This window comes from Callorhinus ursinus, unplaced genomic scaffold (genome assembly GCF_003265705.2).
Source record: "Callorhinus ursinus isolate GAN/ISIS: 27379988/994484 unplaced genomic scaffold, GSC_fseal_2.0 scaffold10, whole genome shotgun sequence".
Classification (NCBI taxonomy): Eukaryota; Metazoa; Chordata; class Mammalia; order Carnivora; family Otariidae; genus Callorhinus; species Callorhinus ursinus.
The window spans coordinates 77,823,255-77,842,687 of NW_027397072.1; the positions used below are offsets into that span (position 1 = coordinate 77,823,255).

At 43.0% G+C, this 19,433-nt stretch overlaps 1 protein-coding gene across 9 annotated transcripts in view; it reads left to right on the top strand.

Moving 5' to 3' along the window:
• The first annotated feature begins 12,671 nt into the window (after positions 1-12,671).
• VWA3B (von Willebrand factor A domain containing 3B) overlaps positions 12,672-19,433 on the top strand; it is a 246,473-nt gene continuing 239,711 nt past the window's right edge. For 6 of the 9 annotated variants that reach the window (XR_012379855.1, XR_012379857.1, XR_012379860.1 and 3 more), the window contains exons 1-2: positions 12,672-12,832; positions 16,841-17,117. Coding sequence is in view for 3 of the 9 variants with exons in the window: in XM_073897813.1 (XP_073753914.1) it covers positions 12,776-12,832; positions 16,841-17,117 (334 nt within the window). In the remaining 6 variants the exon portion in view is untranslated. The remainder of the gene's footprint in view (positions 12,833-16,840; positions 17,118-19,433) is intronic. The other 3 variants (XR_012379858.1, XR_012379859.1, XR_012379856.1) reach the window with 2 other exon arrangements.

The following is a 19,433-nucleotide window of genomic DNA, read 5'->3' on the forward strand; positions in this document are numbered from 1 at the left end:
ATAGCGAGAGGGAACACAAGCAGGGGGAGTGGCAGAGGGAGAGCAGGCTCCCCGCTGAGCAAGGAGACTGATGTGGGGCTCAATCCCAGGACCCTGGGATCATGACCTGAGCTGAAGGCAGACGCTTAACAACTGAGCCACCCAGGTGCCCTGAGAAGGCCTATTTTAAAAGATGACTGTCACTAGACAATTGTGGTCTTATTATTCTTCTAAATGAGGCAACAGAACCCCTTTAGCTTGTTCAGTCTGCAAAGAAATCTTTCCCCATTCCTAACTGTGAGTCTCCTCAGCGGACACAACGACACTTCCAGGGCCAAGGACAGACTAGCAAAGAAAGAGGGCAGATAACGCAGGGGTTTCTGGGAGTTCCATTCGTGACACAGCTGAAGGTTAACATTTCGCATCACAAAGGATGTCTGGAGCCGGCCCTGCATTGACAAAGCCCCAGTGCCTGGCATTAAGGTGTCCAAGAAGACCAGGAACACCCAGAGCCCTGGTGTAACGAGACTAATGGGACGATTGTGCATTTGGGCACACCATGCCATTGTCTCTGTCAAGAGAAACTTGCATAATAGGCCCATGTCTGAGTTTAGGTTTGTGTAGGTGAAAAGAAGTCTCCTGCAAAGCTTTGACTTTGAAAACATTTGTAGAGAGAATAGAAACAATCAAGGCTTTTTCTTCACTGGAAACCAGACTTTTGACTATTACGGGCCGAAGGAAGCTTTCTTGGATCTGTCCTTCCCTGATGGTATAAAAAGCATTTCTGCTTCTTAATTTTTTATGATGATTCTTAAGACACTGATGGAAAAAGTTCCAACACCTTCGAAATGGTACTCTTAATATTAACTTGGTCCACAATCTACCCCAAAATGCATCCGACTTTACATTGGACCCAATATCTCAGAGAACTTCTGCTTCTGTCAAGAACAAGATATAATCAACAAAAGCTCATAAAGTCAACCATATAAACTTTGAAACATATGCCACCTTTAAAAAAATTTTTTTTAAAGATTTTATTTATTTATTTGAGAGAGAGAGCACATACGTGTGTGAGGGGGGTGGGCAGAGGGAGAGAGAGAAGCAGACTCCCCTCTGAGCAGGGAGCCCAGAGCCAGGCTGGATCCCAGGACCCTGAGATCACGACCTGAGCCAAAGGCAGACGCTTAACCGACTGAGCCACCCAGGTGCCCCCATATCCCACGTTTAAAAAAAACTTTTATTTTAAGCTAATTATAGACTCAGAGGCATTTGTAAAAATAGTACAGAGAGTTCCCTTTACTCTTCTTCAGCTTCCAAGTGTAACATGTTGCATCACCATAGCACATTATCAAAACCAGGCAATTGACACTGACATTGGTATTATTGCCATTATTCATTTTGATATTTGACGTCTAAAAATAAAAACCTAAAGTCCTAAAGCCTGAGAAAAAGAATGAGTTCCATCTCCTGCTAAGATCTACTACTGCTAAGATCTGCTACTATCAGGTTCAAGTTCTCCAGGCTCCAGCCCGCTCAGGCTATTTTGGTTTTGTAACACCCATGCCTTCTTTGAGCGAAGAAATGCTGCCTCCTGTAAGACTTGCTAATCCCTCTTGAATACACAGATCAGACCTCCCTTGTCCCTCCCTCCCTGTGCCGAACAGACAACTTCTATCTTTCTACCAGAAGGGGAAGGTTGACTCTCTGGGCGTCTCTCCTGGTGTTATTCTTAAATGTTTTTTTTAACTTTTTATTTTGAAATAACTATATATTCACAGAAAGTTGCAAAAATAGTACAGAGAAGTCTTTGGTACTCTTCAGCCAGTTTCTCCCAGTGGTTATTTAAGGCTCGGGTATTAGTTTACTACATTTGGAAAAGATAATCAAGTCCTGTTGTTTCGTTTTGTCTTTTTGTTAAAGTAAGAAACACCAAAACTTTTCTTTACTCTTTTTGTCCAGTGAAAGAAAATCCATTATAGCTGAGACTGTCTTATTCAAGAGATTGGGGCTAATTGCTAACCAGTTAATTGAAAATGTAGAAACGATAAAAAAAAAATGACACACAGATCTTACATTCCTCATTTTAATTTGGCTCATGTAAAGGTGTTTGTTCTCCAATCTTTTGACATAGAGTTGCAGAAAAAAAAATCTATGCTTCAGTGGAAAACAATGCATCATCTGTAGTTTACCCTTCTGCCTTATCAGATCGATTCTATGGGAGCTGTTTTGTAAATCTGCAGTGTGGGTAACTGATACACATGCAAATTATGTCCTGTCTGGTAAAGATGGACTTCCCTTGCCCCTGTGGAAAAGCCAGTCTGTGTCCATTTGCACATTTAATTCAAGATTATTTTACTCCATTTGACATTTTCAAAACCTTTGCCTTTGAAGTGGTTACAACATCTGCCTGGTTCCTTCATTTGACGAGTTTAATGGAATTTTCACATATGTTCATTGTTATATCTGAATGAGAGTCATGATTTTATCTTTTTCTGGAACATATCAGGATTAAGGCTTTTTCTTTGTATATTTGTCCACTGTTGGGAGTTGCTTCTTTTTCCTTGAAAAATTGCACTCATAACACAGACGACTTCCAGTTTCACTTTGTGTAAGGTGGAGGTAGAGCGTAAAGATAGATGCATTGGAATGCACCTGGGTGGCTCAGTCGTTAAGTGTCTACCTTCGGCTCAGGTCATGATCCCGGGGTCCTGAGATCGAGTCCCACATCGGGCTCCCTGCTCAGCGGGAAGCCTGCTTCTCCCTCTCCCACTCCCCCTGCTTGTGTTCCCTCTCTTGCTGTGTCTCTCTCTGTCAAATAAATAAATAAAATCTTAAAAAAAAAAGATAGATGCATTGGAGAGCTGAATGCTTCCAGATTCCTAAAACTGCTTGTCCCTTCCCCCTAGTCCTTTACAGGGGTTTCACCCACCCTTAATTCAGCAGCATTGTTATTGAGTGACTCACTTCCATCTACACAGACAAGTAGTTTCCAAAGTATTCATCCTAAATTTCACAGAAATAAGAACTTTAATGGTTGTATTTAACTAATTTATAACATTTAATTAAATGATGTGATAGGAGTCTAACCCACATAAGTGGATCTGAGAACAAATCCCAGGAACTTCAGTGTTATCTAGGGTCAGCCAGTGGGCTGCAGCTCAGTTAGCCTTGTGAATATGCTAAGGGGAGACCAGTGAAGAGTGAGTATGTGGCAGGGACTGGCTGGTTTTTCTCCAAGTTCCTTTTCTACCTCCTGGGGCATACAGCGAGACCTCATATTCCAGCCTTCCTTGTAGTAAGTGTGGCCATGGGACTGAATCCTAGGCAATGGAATTTTTTTTAAAAAAGATTTAATTCATTTATTTGACACAGAGAGTGAGACAGTGGGAGAGGGAACACAAGCAGGGGGAGTGGGAGAGGGAGAAGCAGGCTCTCAGCTGAGCGGGGAGCCTGACACTGGGCTTGATCCTGGGATTATGACCTAAGCCCAAGGCAAATGCTTAAGGACTGAGCCACCCAGGTGCCCATAGCCAAAGGAATTTAAGTGAAAGGGAGGAATGCCTCTTCTAGGTTGGGCCCACAGAAACCTCCCCACTGCCACCCTCCAGTTTTCATTCCCCTTCTGCTAATTTGAGATAGACCACACCTTGGAAGTCAGCAATAGAGACAGCCGAGGCAGAAGACACCAGGAGACTGGGTCCCTAGCTCTCTGCTTGGAGGACCTGCTGATTGAGAATATCACGTTTGGACTTTGAGAAAGATATCACCTTCTGTAGTGCTTGAGCCAGTGTGTGTTTCTGGGCTTGCTCATTACATACAGCAGCTAGACTCATTTTAACTGATCTAGAGCTTCTACCTGATGGCCACAGAGGAAGATAAGTCTTTCAGTGTGGATTATCTAGTTAAGGGAATTAATTAGGTTAATTAGTCTGATGACGTCATTACCCTACAGAAATATCCTTTTTTTAAAAAAAGCAGCTGGATTTAGGTTCCTTGCGTCTTTATTCATTCCACGAAGCTGCACGGAGGACTATTGCTTGTCAGTCTCTGCAAATATGCAGTGAACAACATAGACAAAGATGTCTGTTCTCCAAGAGCTCAGGGGAGAGACAGATATATGCAAAATTAAGAATGTTAGAGATGTTGGATAGCGATGTATGCTATGAAGGAAAGTCAGGCTGGGAAGGCGGACTGAGCATGAGGGGAGAGAGAGGGAGTTGTCTGTGGTTTTCACTGCTCCAGTCAAGGAAGGCCTCAGTGAGAGGGTGACGTTTGAGCAAAGACTTGCAGGTGGTGAGAGAGTGAATCACGTAGTGTCTGGAGGAAGAACACAGGTTAAAATTCTACTTCCATTACCCAGTTTCAAAAGTCAAGTCTGGGTTGGGGTTGGGGAGGACCCCTGAATGTGGCTGCCCGTGATACTCCCTTCTTCTCCTGCCCTCTGGACCAGCATCTTGGGTATGTCCAAGGGCACCAAAGACCTGGCCCTGGCACCCATTGATGTGGCTGTCTTCACCCCTCTTTCCATGGCGTGGGGCCTCCTGTGGGCATCGACCCTTTAGTGTGTTTGCACTCCACCCTCTGGTCCAAAGCCAGGCTCCTTCCATCTCAGTGCTGTGTCTGTCCTGGCAGCTTGATCAGGGAGTGTAATTAACTTGACCAAGGTCGCAGAGCTAGTAAAGCATCTTTATTCAGTGAATAGACCCATTGGTCCATTGTCTCTGATTCCTCTACCCTTTATATTCCCTCTTTCTGCGCTTTGGATAGAATGGAATTTTTGGTACATGTCCCATAGAAGACGTCTTATATTCCAGTTATATCCTCAAAATGCCAAAGTCAGTCTTCTGGATTGGTGCGTTGAGGGCCACACTAAGACTGAGACCCAGCACCAGTCTGGGGTTCACTGGATCAATAATCCCATCATCCCACAACATTGCACTGCAGTAGTAAGGGTCTCCTTCCTCTTCAAACCTCTTAATGATGGGCTCTTTTAAGGCTGCTTCATCAGCACTGGAGAATTGTTTCTCCTTATGTGCTCTTTGGTCCTTTGCTACTGTGGCCAACACATTGGCTGCCTGCTCTCCTCCCATCACTGAGAAGTGAGCGTTTGGCCACAGGTAGAGGAAGCTTGGGCTATATGCTCTGCCACACATCCCATAGTTTCCAGCCCTGTAAGATCCCCCAGTGATGACAGTTATCTTAGGCACTTTGGCACAGGCTACAGCAGCCACCATCTTGGCACCATCCTTGGCAATTCCTTCAGCTTCATATTCTCTACCAACCATAAATCTGGTAATGTTTTGAAGGAACAGCAGGGACAGAATTGTTTGTTTGTTTTAAAGATTTTTTTAAAAAACTTATTTATTTGACAGAGAGAGAGAGAAAGCACAAGCAGGGGGAGTGGCAGAGAGAGGGAAAGGGAGAAGCAGGCTCCCCAAAGAGCAGGCGGAGCCCGATGCGGGACTCGATCCCGGGACTCCAGGATTATGACCGGAGCCGAAGGCAGTCGCTTAACCGACTGAGCCACCCAGGCGCCCGAATTGTTTGATATTTATCCGTTTGATGATGTTTGGCAGATAAGCCCCCAAACTGTAAGTTCTGTTTAAAACAAAGGGCCACCTGATTACAATAATCAACTGTGCAATCACTGAGGCACCCGTGTGTATTGAAATAGACAAGGGAATAAAGACAGATATGCCCTCTGTACCTGACACCTAATTTTATGTAGCCAATTAATGGATACATTTCAGTAAAGGGAGAGAGGTTACTTTTTGCTTTTCTTATTTAAATGAATTTATTCTTTCCCGGAATGGCTCTGTGGGATTTCTTTTTCACAGTAGTCATGATTTACTCCTTGTTCTGTTGTTTCAGGAAATGCAGTTTGGATCTTAAAGACTGAGGCTTGCAGCTTTGCAAGGGATTTGAGGTTGGCATTCATCATGATGTTAGAAAAGTTCTCCACAGAGGGAAGAAGCCTACTAAATATGTACTCTCTTAAAACCATACTTTCAGTTAAAGAGGACTTCAAAAGACAAAAAGTGGCATTATATAATGACTTTCTGGGAATTTTGCTCCAACTTTTACTGCAGTTAAAAATCAACAATCTCCTTCCATTATCTGTTAATGATTCCAGAACAGGGCTAATTCAGTTGGTTAGGAGGAAAGCCACATGTGAAGCTGAGCTGGAAGACTGGGCTCTGGGGCTTGGAGAGTGGAGGCAAATTCCTGCCAACTGGAGAGAGGAGGTGGCTTTGGGGGCTCTAGGTGAGTGAGGCCTCGGGAGCTCTCTTGCCCTTTGGAAGCCTTAGCCATGGAGTGATCCTCCACCTCCTGCAAGGTACAGAGCTGGGGGAGAAGCCTTAAGTGAAGAAGAGGGCAGGGCCCTTTTCACGCGGTTTCTGAGCTCTGAGACCATTGGCCCATTCCCAGAGGTGGAGTGGTCTCTGGGCCCCCACTTTTTCCAGCAACTCCCCCAAACCACACTGGCTTTGGAGGACACAAAGGTACCTCCCTTTCTCTGTTGGAGGTTTTATTTATGTCCTATTCTCTTCTTCGAAGGCGCTGAAGTACACTTAATGGCCCATCCCTTATGCACCCACAAAAACCTTAAGACCAGAGTAGAATAATTCTGATTGAGAGCTGAAAAAGATGAGGGAGGCTGAAGATATGGGAGAGATACTCTGGGTGAGTTTAAGGCATAATAAAAAATAAAAACAGAAACAAAAAACCACCAGCTCAACAAAAGCCACACATTTCCATAGCGCTAAACTCCCAGTGAAGCATAGGGCATTTGAAAGCTGACTTATGATAACATAATGGTGTCTTTAACAGATACTTGAGGAATAGAGATAATCTTCACATGATCATTTTTCATATTTTACAAAAGCCCTTGGCATATAATTATTATAAACCCTATCTCTGTGACAACATTTCCATTTGAGCAAGAAAATGTCAGCACAGTTGACCCTTGAACAGCCGATTAACACATATTCTGTATGCTATATATATTATATACTATGTTCTTTTTTTATACTATATTTTTTCAATTAAATAAGCTAGAGAAAAGAAAGTTATTAAGAAAATCATAAGGAAAATCAATTTACGCTACTGTACTGTTTATTGAAAAAAATTCATGTATAAGCGGGCCTGCATGGTTCAAGCCCGTGTTGTTGTCAAGGGACAGTTGTATATAGTTTTAGATGAAGCTAGACCAAGAGGCATGTATACAGCTCTCTGTATATTCCGCATGCCCTTGCCACCACATTCCACCAGGCAGCCTGTTCTCTGCCTCATTTCCTCAGGTGACGCCTATAGCACAGTGGAAAGCAGAGTGCCGGCAACTCTTTCTGGCTCTTGTCCTCCGAAGGCTAAACTTTGGCTTATACAGCAAAGAGAAATTCCCAGGGCCCGTGGATTCCGCTGTGCTCCCTTCCCCATAGTTCCCCATTTCCTAGCAATTAGATGGGTCATGTGACTTGCTCTGGCCAATGGGTTACGAGTGGAAGCAAACGTGAATGCATCAGTACAGTTGTGTGTGTATAGGTGCATGTTTTTTTTTTTTTAACACAAAATGCACTATACTGCATGTATTCGTTCTGCAATTTGATTAAAAGAATCTCAACAGTACACCTTGGAACTTTTCTATATTGTAACAAAAAAACATCATCTTTTAAACTGCTATCATATCACAATGAGAATATACCCTAATTTCAATCACTCCCTTATTGGTGGACGTGGAAGTGATTTCCATTATTTTGCTTTTTTGCATTATAAAAAATTTATTCTATTCTTCTTCATTTACTAAAAGACTAGTTCATTAGTTCATAGACTAAAAGGCATCCAGTTCTTTTGAAAACAATGGCACATTGCAAACTTAATAGCAAGTGTGGGAGGGAGGGGTAATTAGAGAACAGACCTGCTTTATGCCATTTAATGTTGAGATGTGTGCTGTTAAAAACTCATTCAAATCTAGTGAGGTTTTCACTGTGCCATCAAGGAAACCTAGCAGTGGAATTGCTTGGCAGAAAGGTAGTTACTTTCAACAATTTTAAAACAATGATTAATAAATCTTCTGTTAAATTCCATTTACTACTGTTTTACCTAGGGTTTTTACAATTAAATTCATCAATGAGAATGTTCTAATTCTTCTAATGCTATCCTTCTCCTCCTCCCTTTCTTCTCTCTCTTCACTCCTGAAGAAGTAGGAGTATTGATCTAATTGGATCAGATTCCAGGATGTTGATGGTGCCAAGTTTACGAGTGTGAAATTATCCACCAGGTGTTTCTCTCTCTGGCGCTTTGCTCTTTCCCCAGGGGGAAAAGAGGGAAGCCAAACCAGGGCTAACCGCTTCTAGTGGGCAGGCCCTCTTTTTTTTTTTTTAAAGATTTTATTTATTTATTTGACAGAGATAGAGACAGTGAGAGAAGGAACACAAGCAGGGGGAGTGGGAGAGGGAGAAGCAGGCTTCCCGCTGAGCAGGGAGCCTGATGTGGGGCTCAATCCCAAGACCCTGAGATCATGACCTGAGCCAAAGGCAGACACTTAACGACTGAGCCACCCAGGTGCCCCAAGTGGGCAGGCCCTCTTTTCTTTCTTCCTCCCACATAAGCTGTGCTACATATTTGCCCACCAGGCATGGGAAGGAGCTGGTAGAAAGACCTGAGCTTAGAAGGGGTGAGAGGCCCTAGCTCTGTGCCCAAGTCCTGTACCCACGCAGGGTTGCTGGGTCAACCTGCCCTTGGGTTGGAGGGACCTAAAACAGGGAAACATCTGTTGCGCATTGCCATCGGCCTGTGTGTGTACTTCTCTCCTCGGAAACCGTAAGAAGAGGATGACCCAGCCAAGGCAAGATTCAGGCCCATTCCTGAATATAATTTCCATATGATCGAACTCTCATCCAGGAGTATTGTCTTTGCCAGCTTTTAGTATAAGTATCTATTTTGAAGAGTGATTTTAAATTTCCAAATGTTTGGAACTTTTCTGTTTAGATGAAATATTATTCAATTCTTCTTCATTTACTTATTAGGATATAGTAAGAGACTAAAAGGCATCCAATTCTTTTAAAAACAATGGCACATTGCAAACATTAACAACAAAAAAAAAAGGAAGTGTGGGCGGGAGGGGTAATTAGAAAACAGACCTGCTTTATGCCATTTAATGTTGAGGTGTGTGCTGTTAAAAAACCCATTCAAAACCAGTGAGGTTTTCACTGTGGCATCAATATCCAGTTCTAAATGAACACTGTACAACTGGGATGATGGAAAATTTCTTTTGGAGGAAATAAGGGCCAACAATTGATCAACACAGCATCTAATTAAGGGGGCAGGGTACTGAGACAGATTGCTTGGGTTCAAATTCTGGGTTCACAATTCGCTAGCTGAGTGGCCTTGGGGGAGTTGCTTAATCTTATGTTTTAGTTTACTTATCTGTAAAGTGGGAATAATCATGGTATTTTCCTCCTGGGGCTTTTGCAAGGATTGGAAGAAGCGATATATTTAAAATGCTTAGAACACTGTCAGGCATTCAGTTAAGTTCTAGCTATTGTTTTGCATGTTGGCGAACCTTGAACATTGTAATTATCAAGAGTAGAACAGTTATGTCTTACAGCACAAAAGATGTTAAGATTGAGAGCCACAGGTTTGCAGTCACTCCCCAAATAGTGAACCATGAACTGCAGAACATCATAGTCGACACAAATGTCCATTTGGACTTTTGCCTTCCCCTGCTCTCACCCACCCACCTCTTTCAAGTGGTCAGCCCCTGACAGCCCAAACACCCTGGACCAACAGTGCCCAGCAAGGCTCAACGGTGACTGCAGTCTGACTTAGTTGCTCCATTCCTCCCGCTTTCCCCAGTCTTCGTCTTCCAAGGGAGTGCTTTTGTGTTAAGTCCATCTCAGACTTTCTCACCCTATAAATGATGCCCTTGAGTCAATATTCTACTGTTCGCCTGGTTCCCGTTCTTGCGGTGGGGTTAGGAAAACCGCTTTTTCTCCCTTGGTTTCATCGACCTCCGCCCACCCCCAAAAGATTTTAATCATGATCATAAGCACATGTAGTGCCAGTAATAGACTTGTTTAAAGAAAAAGAAAAACCATCCAACCTGAAAAAACAGCACAAGGGTCAAATAACAACGGAAGAGCTCTCACAAGGCAGTACACCATTGCCAAGAGTGCCAACTGCCAACTGATGCTGAGTCTGGACAGTGGGAGAACAATTATTGTGGCCTGAGTGTCCATGGAAGCTCTTCTCTCTTTGAGAAGAGAGAAGAGCTTGAGCTGACCCTGAAGAGACCTGGGGCTCTGTGGCTCCCAAGCTGGTGTAATCCAGGCGAAAGGGGAGGGGGTCTGAGTAAAGTTATGTGGTCAGAGGCAGGGACCAGGCTAGTATCTCTGCTGGAACATTTACGTTGTGGGCGGTGGCAGAGTCTGAAGCTAAGGTTGGGAGTGACACGATAAATGCCGATTATTAAGGTTGAGAGTAGGATACAAATGATCTGTGAAATGTAAATCCAAAGCAAATGTGTTCAAGTTCAGAACAATGATATATCACAACTGTGCTAAAGGTATTCTTATTCCAGACCACGCCACACACAAAAATGAGGTGAACCATCCTGTGGCTAGCCGAACTGAAGTCAGAATCAACTATGCAATACTTCAAAAGGACCTCAACTTCTGCTTACTTGTCTATCTATACTTTAAGTAATTAATGCTTAACATTTTCATATGAACTTACGCATGCAGGCACATACATATAATTGACAAAAGCATAGAGTCATCTGCAGTCACTTGCATGTAAAGTGGCAAGTGTCTCAGGGAAGGGAGAATGCATGGGATGAAGGTGAGGACAGGCGTGCCTATGTGACTATGTAAGGCAGTGGGTTTGGCTGTGTGAATGCTATGCCCTCTATCTAACCCGTGAGACCCAATAACATGAGTTTGGCAGGGTGTGGACAGCCAGGATTACTGTGGCATTGGCAAATGTGGGTGTGGCTGCTGTAGTACTTCCTTTCTGAACACAGTCTTTTAGTACTGTTGAATTTTTGTTTGTTCTCTGGTGGTGTGGCTGCAGGTGTCATCTATAAGGTATGGTATACAACCATACCTTATACAATGGTATACAACCTAATAACTTTATGGAACGATTTGTGATCTGAGATCAAACCTGTTAGTACTTTTTTTAAAAAAAGATTTTATTTATTTACTTGACAGATGGAGAGACAGCGGGAGAGGGAACACAAGCAGGGGGAGTGGGAGAGGGAGAAGCAGGCTTCCCGCTGAGCAGGGAGCCCGATCCTGGGCTTGATCCTGGGACCCTGGGATCATGACCTGAGCTGAAGGCAGACGCTTAACGACTGAGGGACCCAGGCGCGCCAAACCTGTTAGTACTTTTAAAGTTACAGAGGCATTAAAAGAATGTAGGAAAAATAACATCCTGTGGATGAAGTAGACTTTTTTGCGGGGGGGCAGAATAGTTCAGTTCTTTTTTTTTTTTTTAAAGATTTTATTTATTTATTTGACACAGAGAGAGACACAGCGAGAGCAGGAAGACAAGCGGGGGTAGGGGGTGGAAGAGGGAGAAGAGGGAGCCGGGTGCAGGGCTCCATCCCAGGACCCTGGGCTCATGACCTGAGCCAAAGGCAGCCGCTTCTGGACTGAGCCACCCAGGCGCCCCCAGAATTGTTCAGTTCTACTGTTAACCATGTTTTTATTAGATCTTTGACTCAAAAACCTACAAATGATCTGGTCACTTTTTGAGTTTTAAAATCTAAATCCACACTTTAATACCCCAACATAGTAAAACAATACTTGCCTGTGGAATCTTTTATTAAGGATTTAAAGATGCTTTTCATTAAGCACAAATTTATTTCCAAGTGACTGAAAAACCACAGGTCTCTATTTTGAGCTCCTTGCTTACTTGACACGGTAAAAATTAGGGTCAAAAATAAAGCCGAATGGAGAAAACAATGCTATAAGAATACTCCTATCCAATAGATAAGGGTATTTTTGGTAACTGGCAGCCCCTCCTCCAAAACTGCAGCTCAGTCTCACCTGTCTGAGCTTCACTCACACTCGCTCCACCGCTGAGCGATTCGTAACTAACTGCCCCACCCCTTTAAGTTTTTTTCCCTCAACTGTAAAATGAAGAATAGCTCTTCACACCGTTTGGGTGAAAATTAAACAAAATTACGCAGATGTAAGTGCTCTGCACGCTTTAAAGTAGGTACAGAAGTTAACTGTAATGTTTCCTGTGGTGCACTGGCCTCCCTCCCGCCTTGGGCGCCTTTCTCCACGATTTGCTCGCGCTCTCGCCCCTGACCCGGGCTCTTCTGCGTGTTTATCTGCTTGTGAACTTAATTAATAGATATTCACCGCCGTTAATTTTCTCGGCAACAGTAAGCGCAGGGGACAATGCCATCCGCCCTGTCCCCTAGCGTGGGGCTCTTGCTTTGGGTCCCAAAGTGCCTTGGGGATCCCGGACACCCGCTGTCGCCGCCACGCCCCTGAACTCGCTTCGGAGCCCCGCCCCTACGCCCCGCTGGCCCCCCCTCCCCTGGACGCGCGCTCTAGGGGCGGGGTCGGCTCAGGGAGCCGCGCCGTGATTGGCCGCGTCCGAGCAACCGAGGCGACGCCGTGGTCAACACGCCATGCGGTGCGCGCTGGGGTCACAGAGAAATCGAACGTCTGGAATAATTCTTCGAGCCAAGCGGCGACCCTTCGTCTGCTGGAGTTGCTGCTTTATCAACCAGCGGGATGCGCGCCTCACCGGCCCTTTGGGGTCACAGGGCCCCCAGAGGATGGGAGGGCGGCTGCTAAACAGGAAACTTCTTGTCTTTCATCCGACAGATTGCCTAGTAAGTGGGGTGCGATCCCTTCCACGCCAGAATCTTCGAGGCGCCGAGGTTTCCAGCAACCTGTGGAGGGAAAGCTTGGAATTAGGCAGTTTCCGACTTGCACTGCCCTCCACAAAAGTTCAGCCACTTTCCGAGGTTCACTGAACCACTCTTTGGGTCAGGCTGAGACACAGGTACCCGACCCCTCCTGTTGCAAAGCTCTTCCCACTTTACCCCACTCACAGCAAAGCTCAGCTGCTCTGGGGGAGAACCAGCTTTCTTGGTTTCTGTCTTACCATAGGCCAACAGTAATAAGGTGAAGTGCACATGGGCTTTGGAGTTAATACAGGAACCAGGAGAAATTTATTTTTAAGAAATAGTAATAACATGAATAGTCTAAAAGAAAGGGATCTGCGTGGATTACAGCTTTCTACAACTTTCTGGTCTGGAATAACCTCTGGCTCTCTTCCATTCTACAAGTACGTGGTTTTCCACAATCACGTCACTAAGACAAGCCCCATTTTCTTTTCCTCTTTTTATATGGGCATACAACTTAGTTTTAGTTTCCACTTTTATCTTCCTGGGAGCTCTTGGTTTCTTTCTTCTCAGAATGACCTTCCTAGAGCAGTCCTATTATCCTTAGATTTTCTTTTCTTGACCCCATTTTCTCAACTGTGGGCCAGTCCATTTCAGTCTCCTTGCCTCTGCCCACATTATTTGAGCAGATGATCACAGGCTAGACTTGCTCCTCAGGGCAGGAGCATGGAGCGAGGAGTAGATTAAGGGTTTCCGGGGGAGAGTTTCAGCAGGATACCCATGGGGCTTCATCCCAGCTTCCTTTCTTCCTGGAAAAATTGTAATTCAAAACTCACATAAATCACAAAATATATCCACCTAATCTAGACTTCATTTTCAGCAAGGACTAACAAGGATATAGGAAATTGTGGGAGTTGATAATAAAACAGAAGTATACCCAATGTTTAAGCTGAATTAATGGACTTGAATCTGTGCGTTGTGCCTCAATCTCTGACCATATAGGACCTACTCTATTAAGCCATGCGAACTTCCTCAAAGTGCTCACCTCAGGATGACCTGGGGCATCTCTTGGCTGCCCCCTGTGGGCAGACTTTAGCAGCACAGGCTGACTGCCCTTGGGGCCTCTGGTTCCCTTAGTTGGGGCCTTTACTTGTGCCCACTTAACCTTTCTATTTTTTTCCCCAAGCTCTGCCTGCCTGCTCCTATCTTCAGCTCAGACTTTCACTTTTTTTTCCCTGTTTATGCCTTTTCATTCTCTTTTGGAAATCCCTTCCTATTTCCCCAAATTTTGCTCTTGGAATAGCTTTTAAAACAGGGCAGTGTTCTACCGGATTTTTTTGTTTCTTGCTTCTGGATTCCTCGGTTCCCCAATTTGTAATAACCTCAGATGAAGAAATCCTGAAAAATCACAGTAATAATAGTAACAACAAAGTAATATCTGGAAAATAGTATGTCTCTATAGTATGACAGCTATTTCCTGATATGAACCTTGTTTGGACTAAAAAATCGCTGCCTTGTTTGAAAATCAGTATTCTCAGTAATTCTGAGTGATCAGTTTAACTCAACTCAGCACTCTTTCAAAGTGCCTGCTGTATTTAAGGCACTGTGCTGAGGACATCCATATAGTTTGCCCCTGTAGTCACTGAACCTTCTTTTAGTCTAGAGAGGATGAATCTGAAGTGCCCAAGGTTATGTTGGTGAAGTGTCAAAAGCGAAAGTTGGAGCTTTGCTGGGGAGATGCTGCAGAAGGTTGGTGAGGGGATCTGGAGAGGCTTAATGGAGGAGGTAGAGCTTGAAATGGGCCTTGAAGGTTAAGATTTCACATAAGAGAACCACCTGAGACCAGCTTGGAGCTAGGAAAGCAGGTGGGCAATGTGTGGAGGGGTTGCTTTGTCAGGTCATTTGGCATCATTGCTCTGGCAGGCTTCCTTGCTCTGACAGTATCTCTTATCCAGTCTGAGTAGAATGATCCCTTCTGTTGGGAGATGCCCTTTCTTTTCTTCCCTGTTTTCTTGGGTTATTTCCGTTGTCCAGATGCTTTCATTTCTGATAATATGGGTCTTCTCAGGCTAAAAAATCTTAAGAGTCAAGATCTGAATCAGAATGACTTATACAGGGGCGCCTGGGTGGCTCAGTCCTTAAGCGTCTGCCTTCGGCTCAGGTCATGATCCCGGGATCCTGGGATCGAGCCCCGCATCGGGCTCCATGCTCGGCAGGGAGTCTGCTTCTCCCTCTCCCACTCGCCTCTGCTTGTGTTCCCTCTCTCACTGTGTCTCTCTCTGTCGGATAAATAAATAAAATCTTAAAAAAAAAAAAAGAATGACTCATACAGGTTCTCAAATTCAGTAGAGCCAGCCAGACCTTTTTAAAAATATTTATTTAAAAATTTTTAAGCCATGTAAGTGCAGGAGACACTGGGGCATGCACTTTAGCTGGAGGATTCAGTTGCCTTTTGTTTGGAAGCAAGAATGTGTCCCTTTGGCCTTAAAATGTACAACTCTTCTGAAACCTTTGTTTCCAAAATCCAGTCTAGGAGCCTTATAAGGACAATTTACATAGCTGTGCTACCTTTTTAACCTATGACATATAGCTCCCTCTAGTAAGAAGAACATAGGAGGTGGGTGAGTGTGTGTCAGGGAGAAGAAAGATGAACTGGAAATGATGAAATAATCAAAAATCTTTATTCTGAGCTTCCTTTCCTTGTTTCTATGGGAACCGTTAGCCAAATTTAAAAGTCCTTCAGCTGGCAGTCTTTGTTGGACAGATCTCAAAAAGAAAGTTGAAGTCTGTTCTTGTTTTCATGTTCTGTGAGTCTAAAGTAGGAGAAGCCCAAACTGAATAGCTCGTATGACTGGGAACTTGGGGGTAAAAAGGTACTTGGAGTAAAAGTGGGCATATAGACAAGGTACAATTACTAAAGGATAATGACTCTTAAATAATTTATTTGGACATAGCTCTTTCCAGTCTATCAAGTGCTTATCCATGCATAACTCATTCATTGCTAATAATAATATTTCTAATATTGTTTTATGAGAACTCCCTAGCTTATGTCCAACTGATTTCTGTATTTGACTGATTTTCATATCATAACAGAGACTTGCAGGGAATGTGGTTGGAGTTTTAGAAATGGGAAAAGGGAATATTTCTGTTGTTGAAAAGTTTTACAGTTCAGGGAACAAACATATGTGTTTCACACTCTGGGTACAGAGGTAAGCAGATCTTTCTTTTTCTCCCTGCCTAAAGTTGTGGTGAGTGGGTTAAGATTGCATCACAGTCTGGGCCACTCCTTCCCTCTTGTGTACACGAGCTATATTTAGGCAGGTCTAGATAAGTTTAATATGTAGCATATTGCCTGGAGTCTAGTTGGTCCCAGAACAGCTGGCTACATGATTCAGAATGTTTAAGTCCAACTTTAAAATAAAACATTTGGGAAGTGAATCCACGCATTCTTGCTGGGCTGAGCTGTGATCTGGTTCCCACCCTGTTGCTAGCTCCCCCTTAGACACTCTACCTGTAGAACAGGTGTGTTTCCTCTCAGGGTTTTGCCCTCTGTATCCTCTTTGGAAGTAAAAGGTCAGGTGCAATTATAATTGGAATACTGATGTGTAATGAAGGTTCAGGAGTGAATGTGTATTTTCTAAAATGGAAGAGCTTTGCATTTTTTTCTGATTATAAAAGTAAATCCTCTTTCAGAAATGTTTAAATAATGTGAACTTTTAAATAATATAGAAAAGGCAAAAACTACATATATTCCCACCACACAGATAAAACTACTATAAACTGTTGGCAGTTACCTTTCTAGATGTTTTTCTCTGTGTACATATGGGGATGTATGGATGGATATTGAACTTTATGGTTACATTTTAGCAATATATGTGGATATCTTCTTTGTCAGCAAATATGCATCTATATTAAACATTTTTAACGGTAGATTGAGTTCCACTTAATGACTGTGCTGTAATTAATATTAAACCCATCCTCTGTTGATGTTAGATTGTTTCCAAGTCTTCAGGAAGTCTGATTTTGACAATTGCCCTTATGGGAGGTCTCTGTGACTTAGATCCTAATTCAGAGATGGAGTTATCAGCCTCATCTTCCACCATCTCTGAGCAGCAGCTGCAGGGGCCAGAGGGACAAAGCAACACCAAAACAGACTTGGCCAGGCAGAGTCTCATCTCATCTGAGGAATGGCTTCAACTGCATGGGCTTAAGAGCAACAAATTGACCTTGAAGCAGATTCTGTCACAGATTGGATTCCCTCATTGTGAAGGTATAGTACTCACAAAGCAACGCTGGTTGGGAAACCTAACCATCATGCCATCCTTCAGCCTTTGAGGGGGCTGCATCACTTCTGAAGGGCCCCCCAAAACCACAGGCCTCTGAACTTGTTTTGATTTCACATCCTTATCCATAAAAAATGAGCATGGACCACCCAATATATGTTTGTTACATAGATATATGACTGTCAGTCCACTTATTAAACATTGCTTATTTTCATTGATTAAATATTGCTTAATTTCATTCTTAGTCCTTTTAAAGATGAAATAAAAAAATAAATAGAAGTTGTACATATTCCAGCAGATGTCTTCTTCATCCCTTGGGATGCGCAAACCCCTTTAGGAGGCTGTTGATTAAGACAATAGCTGTGTGTGGTTTCAGGGAGAATGTGCCGTTTTCCTATTGTGGCCTCTCTTATGTGATGGGCTAGTTTTTCTAAACACACAGTTTAGAAATTTGGTCCTGAACTCCCAGTAGTACTGCCCTCCAACAGGGAGTATGGAGATGGGTGAGGGTGTGTTTTGTTTTTGTTTTTATTTATTTTCTGATGACATGCTGGTTTGAGTTGTTCCTGAAATATAGGGCCTGGGGAGTCTTAAGGAGTGTGAGATAGCCCACCTAGCAGGAGTGCCCTGTCCAACATGTCAGTAACACCCCACTTGAGGACACTCCTTCAATCAGGGCAATTGCCATTACTTGGATTTTGCTCAGTAATTCTGGATTAGCCAATTAATTAATGAATTAAACACATATTTATTGAGTGGTCAATAATACTGTGTTTTTGAGATTTTTCACCAGTCCTTTGGCAGCTTTGTTCCGTACTGGTGATAAGGAAGGTCTAGGGGATGTGGTTGTTATGGACTGATGTGGAGGCCCATTCTAATGACAAGGCCTTGCTTTTCATAGCTCAGGCTGTTTATTCGTTCCCATTTATCCTTCCACAAAGGGTGATACAGCCCTGTATCTTCTAAATGCAGGGTGTATGGGATTCCTATATAAGGAAACAAAGCAGTTTTATCTTGTATTTCAAGTAACTATAATTTAGTCATTAATATTAGCAAAAATAGCAGTTCTTTATATTTTGTCAAGGATTTTTCAATCTAAGGTCATGGAAGATACTGCTTTATGATTTTATTTTCTTTTAATGCCCTTGTAAGATTTTGGCATCAGGATTATGTTGGGCTCATAAAATGATTTGAAAGTATTCCCTCCTCCTGTGTGTTCTTTTTTTTTTTTCTTAATGTAGTGTTCAGTGATTCATTGTTTGCATGTAACACCCAGTGCTCATTACAACATGTGCCCTCCTTAATACCCATCACTGGGCTACCCATCCCCCCACCCCCTCCCCTCTGAAACCCTCAGATTGTTTCCTGGAGTCCATAGTCTCTCATGGTTCATCTCCCTCTCTGATTTCCCCCACTTCAGTTTTCCCTTCCTTCCACTAATGTCCTCTGTGCTATTTCTTATGTTCCACATACGAGTGAAACCATATGATAATTGTCTTTCTCTGCTTGACTTATTTCACTTAGCATAATCCCCTCCAGTTCCGTCCATGTCGACGCAAATGGAAGGTATTCATCCTTTCTGATGGCTGAGTAATATTCCATTGTATATATGAACCACATCTTTATCCATTCATCTGTTGAAGAGCATCTTGGCTCCTTTCACAGTTTGGCTATTGTGGATGTTGCTGCTATGAACATTGGGGTGCGTGTGCCCTGTCTGTTCACTACATCTGTATCTTTGGGGTAAATACCCAGTAGTGCAATTGCTGGGTCATAGGGTAGCTCTATTTTACTCTTATATGTTCTGATGGTGCTTTTATATGGGTGGTACTATTTCTTCTTTAAATGTTTGATGGAATTCACTAGTGAAATTTATCTGAGCCTGGAGTTTTATTTGTAGGAAAAGTTTGATAAGAAATCCTGTTCTGTAATAGGCATAAAGATTTTGTTTCATCATGCCAATTTTGGAAAGTTATGTTTTTCAAGGAATTTGTCCATTTCATCAATGTTTTCTAATGTATCGACAAAACATGTTTCATAATATTCCCTTAACATTTTTTAATGCCTGTAGAATCTAAAGATGTTTCCTCTTTCATTTCAGATATAATTTGTGTTTTTTTTTTCTTCTTTCCTGATAAGTCTTGTTCAGGGTATATCATAACTCTTCAGAGAATCAAATTTTGGTTTGTTTGTTTTTTTCCTGTTCTTTGTTTTCTATTTCATTGATCTCTGCTTCAAACTTTATTATTTATTTTCTTCGACTTGCTTTGAGTTTAATTTGCATTTCTTTTTCTAGCTTAAGG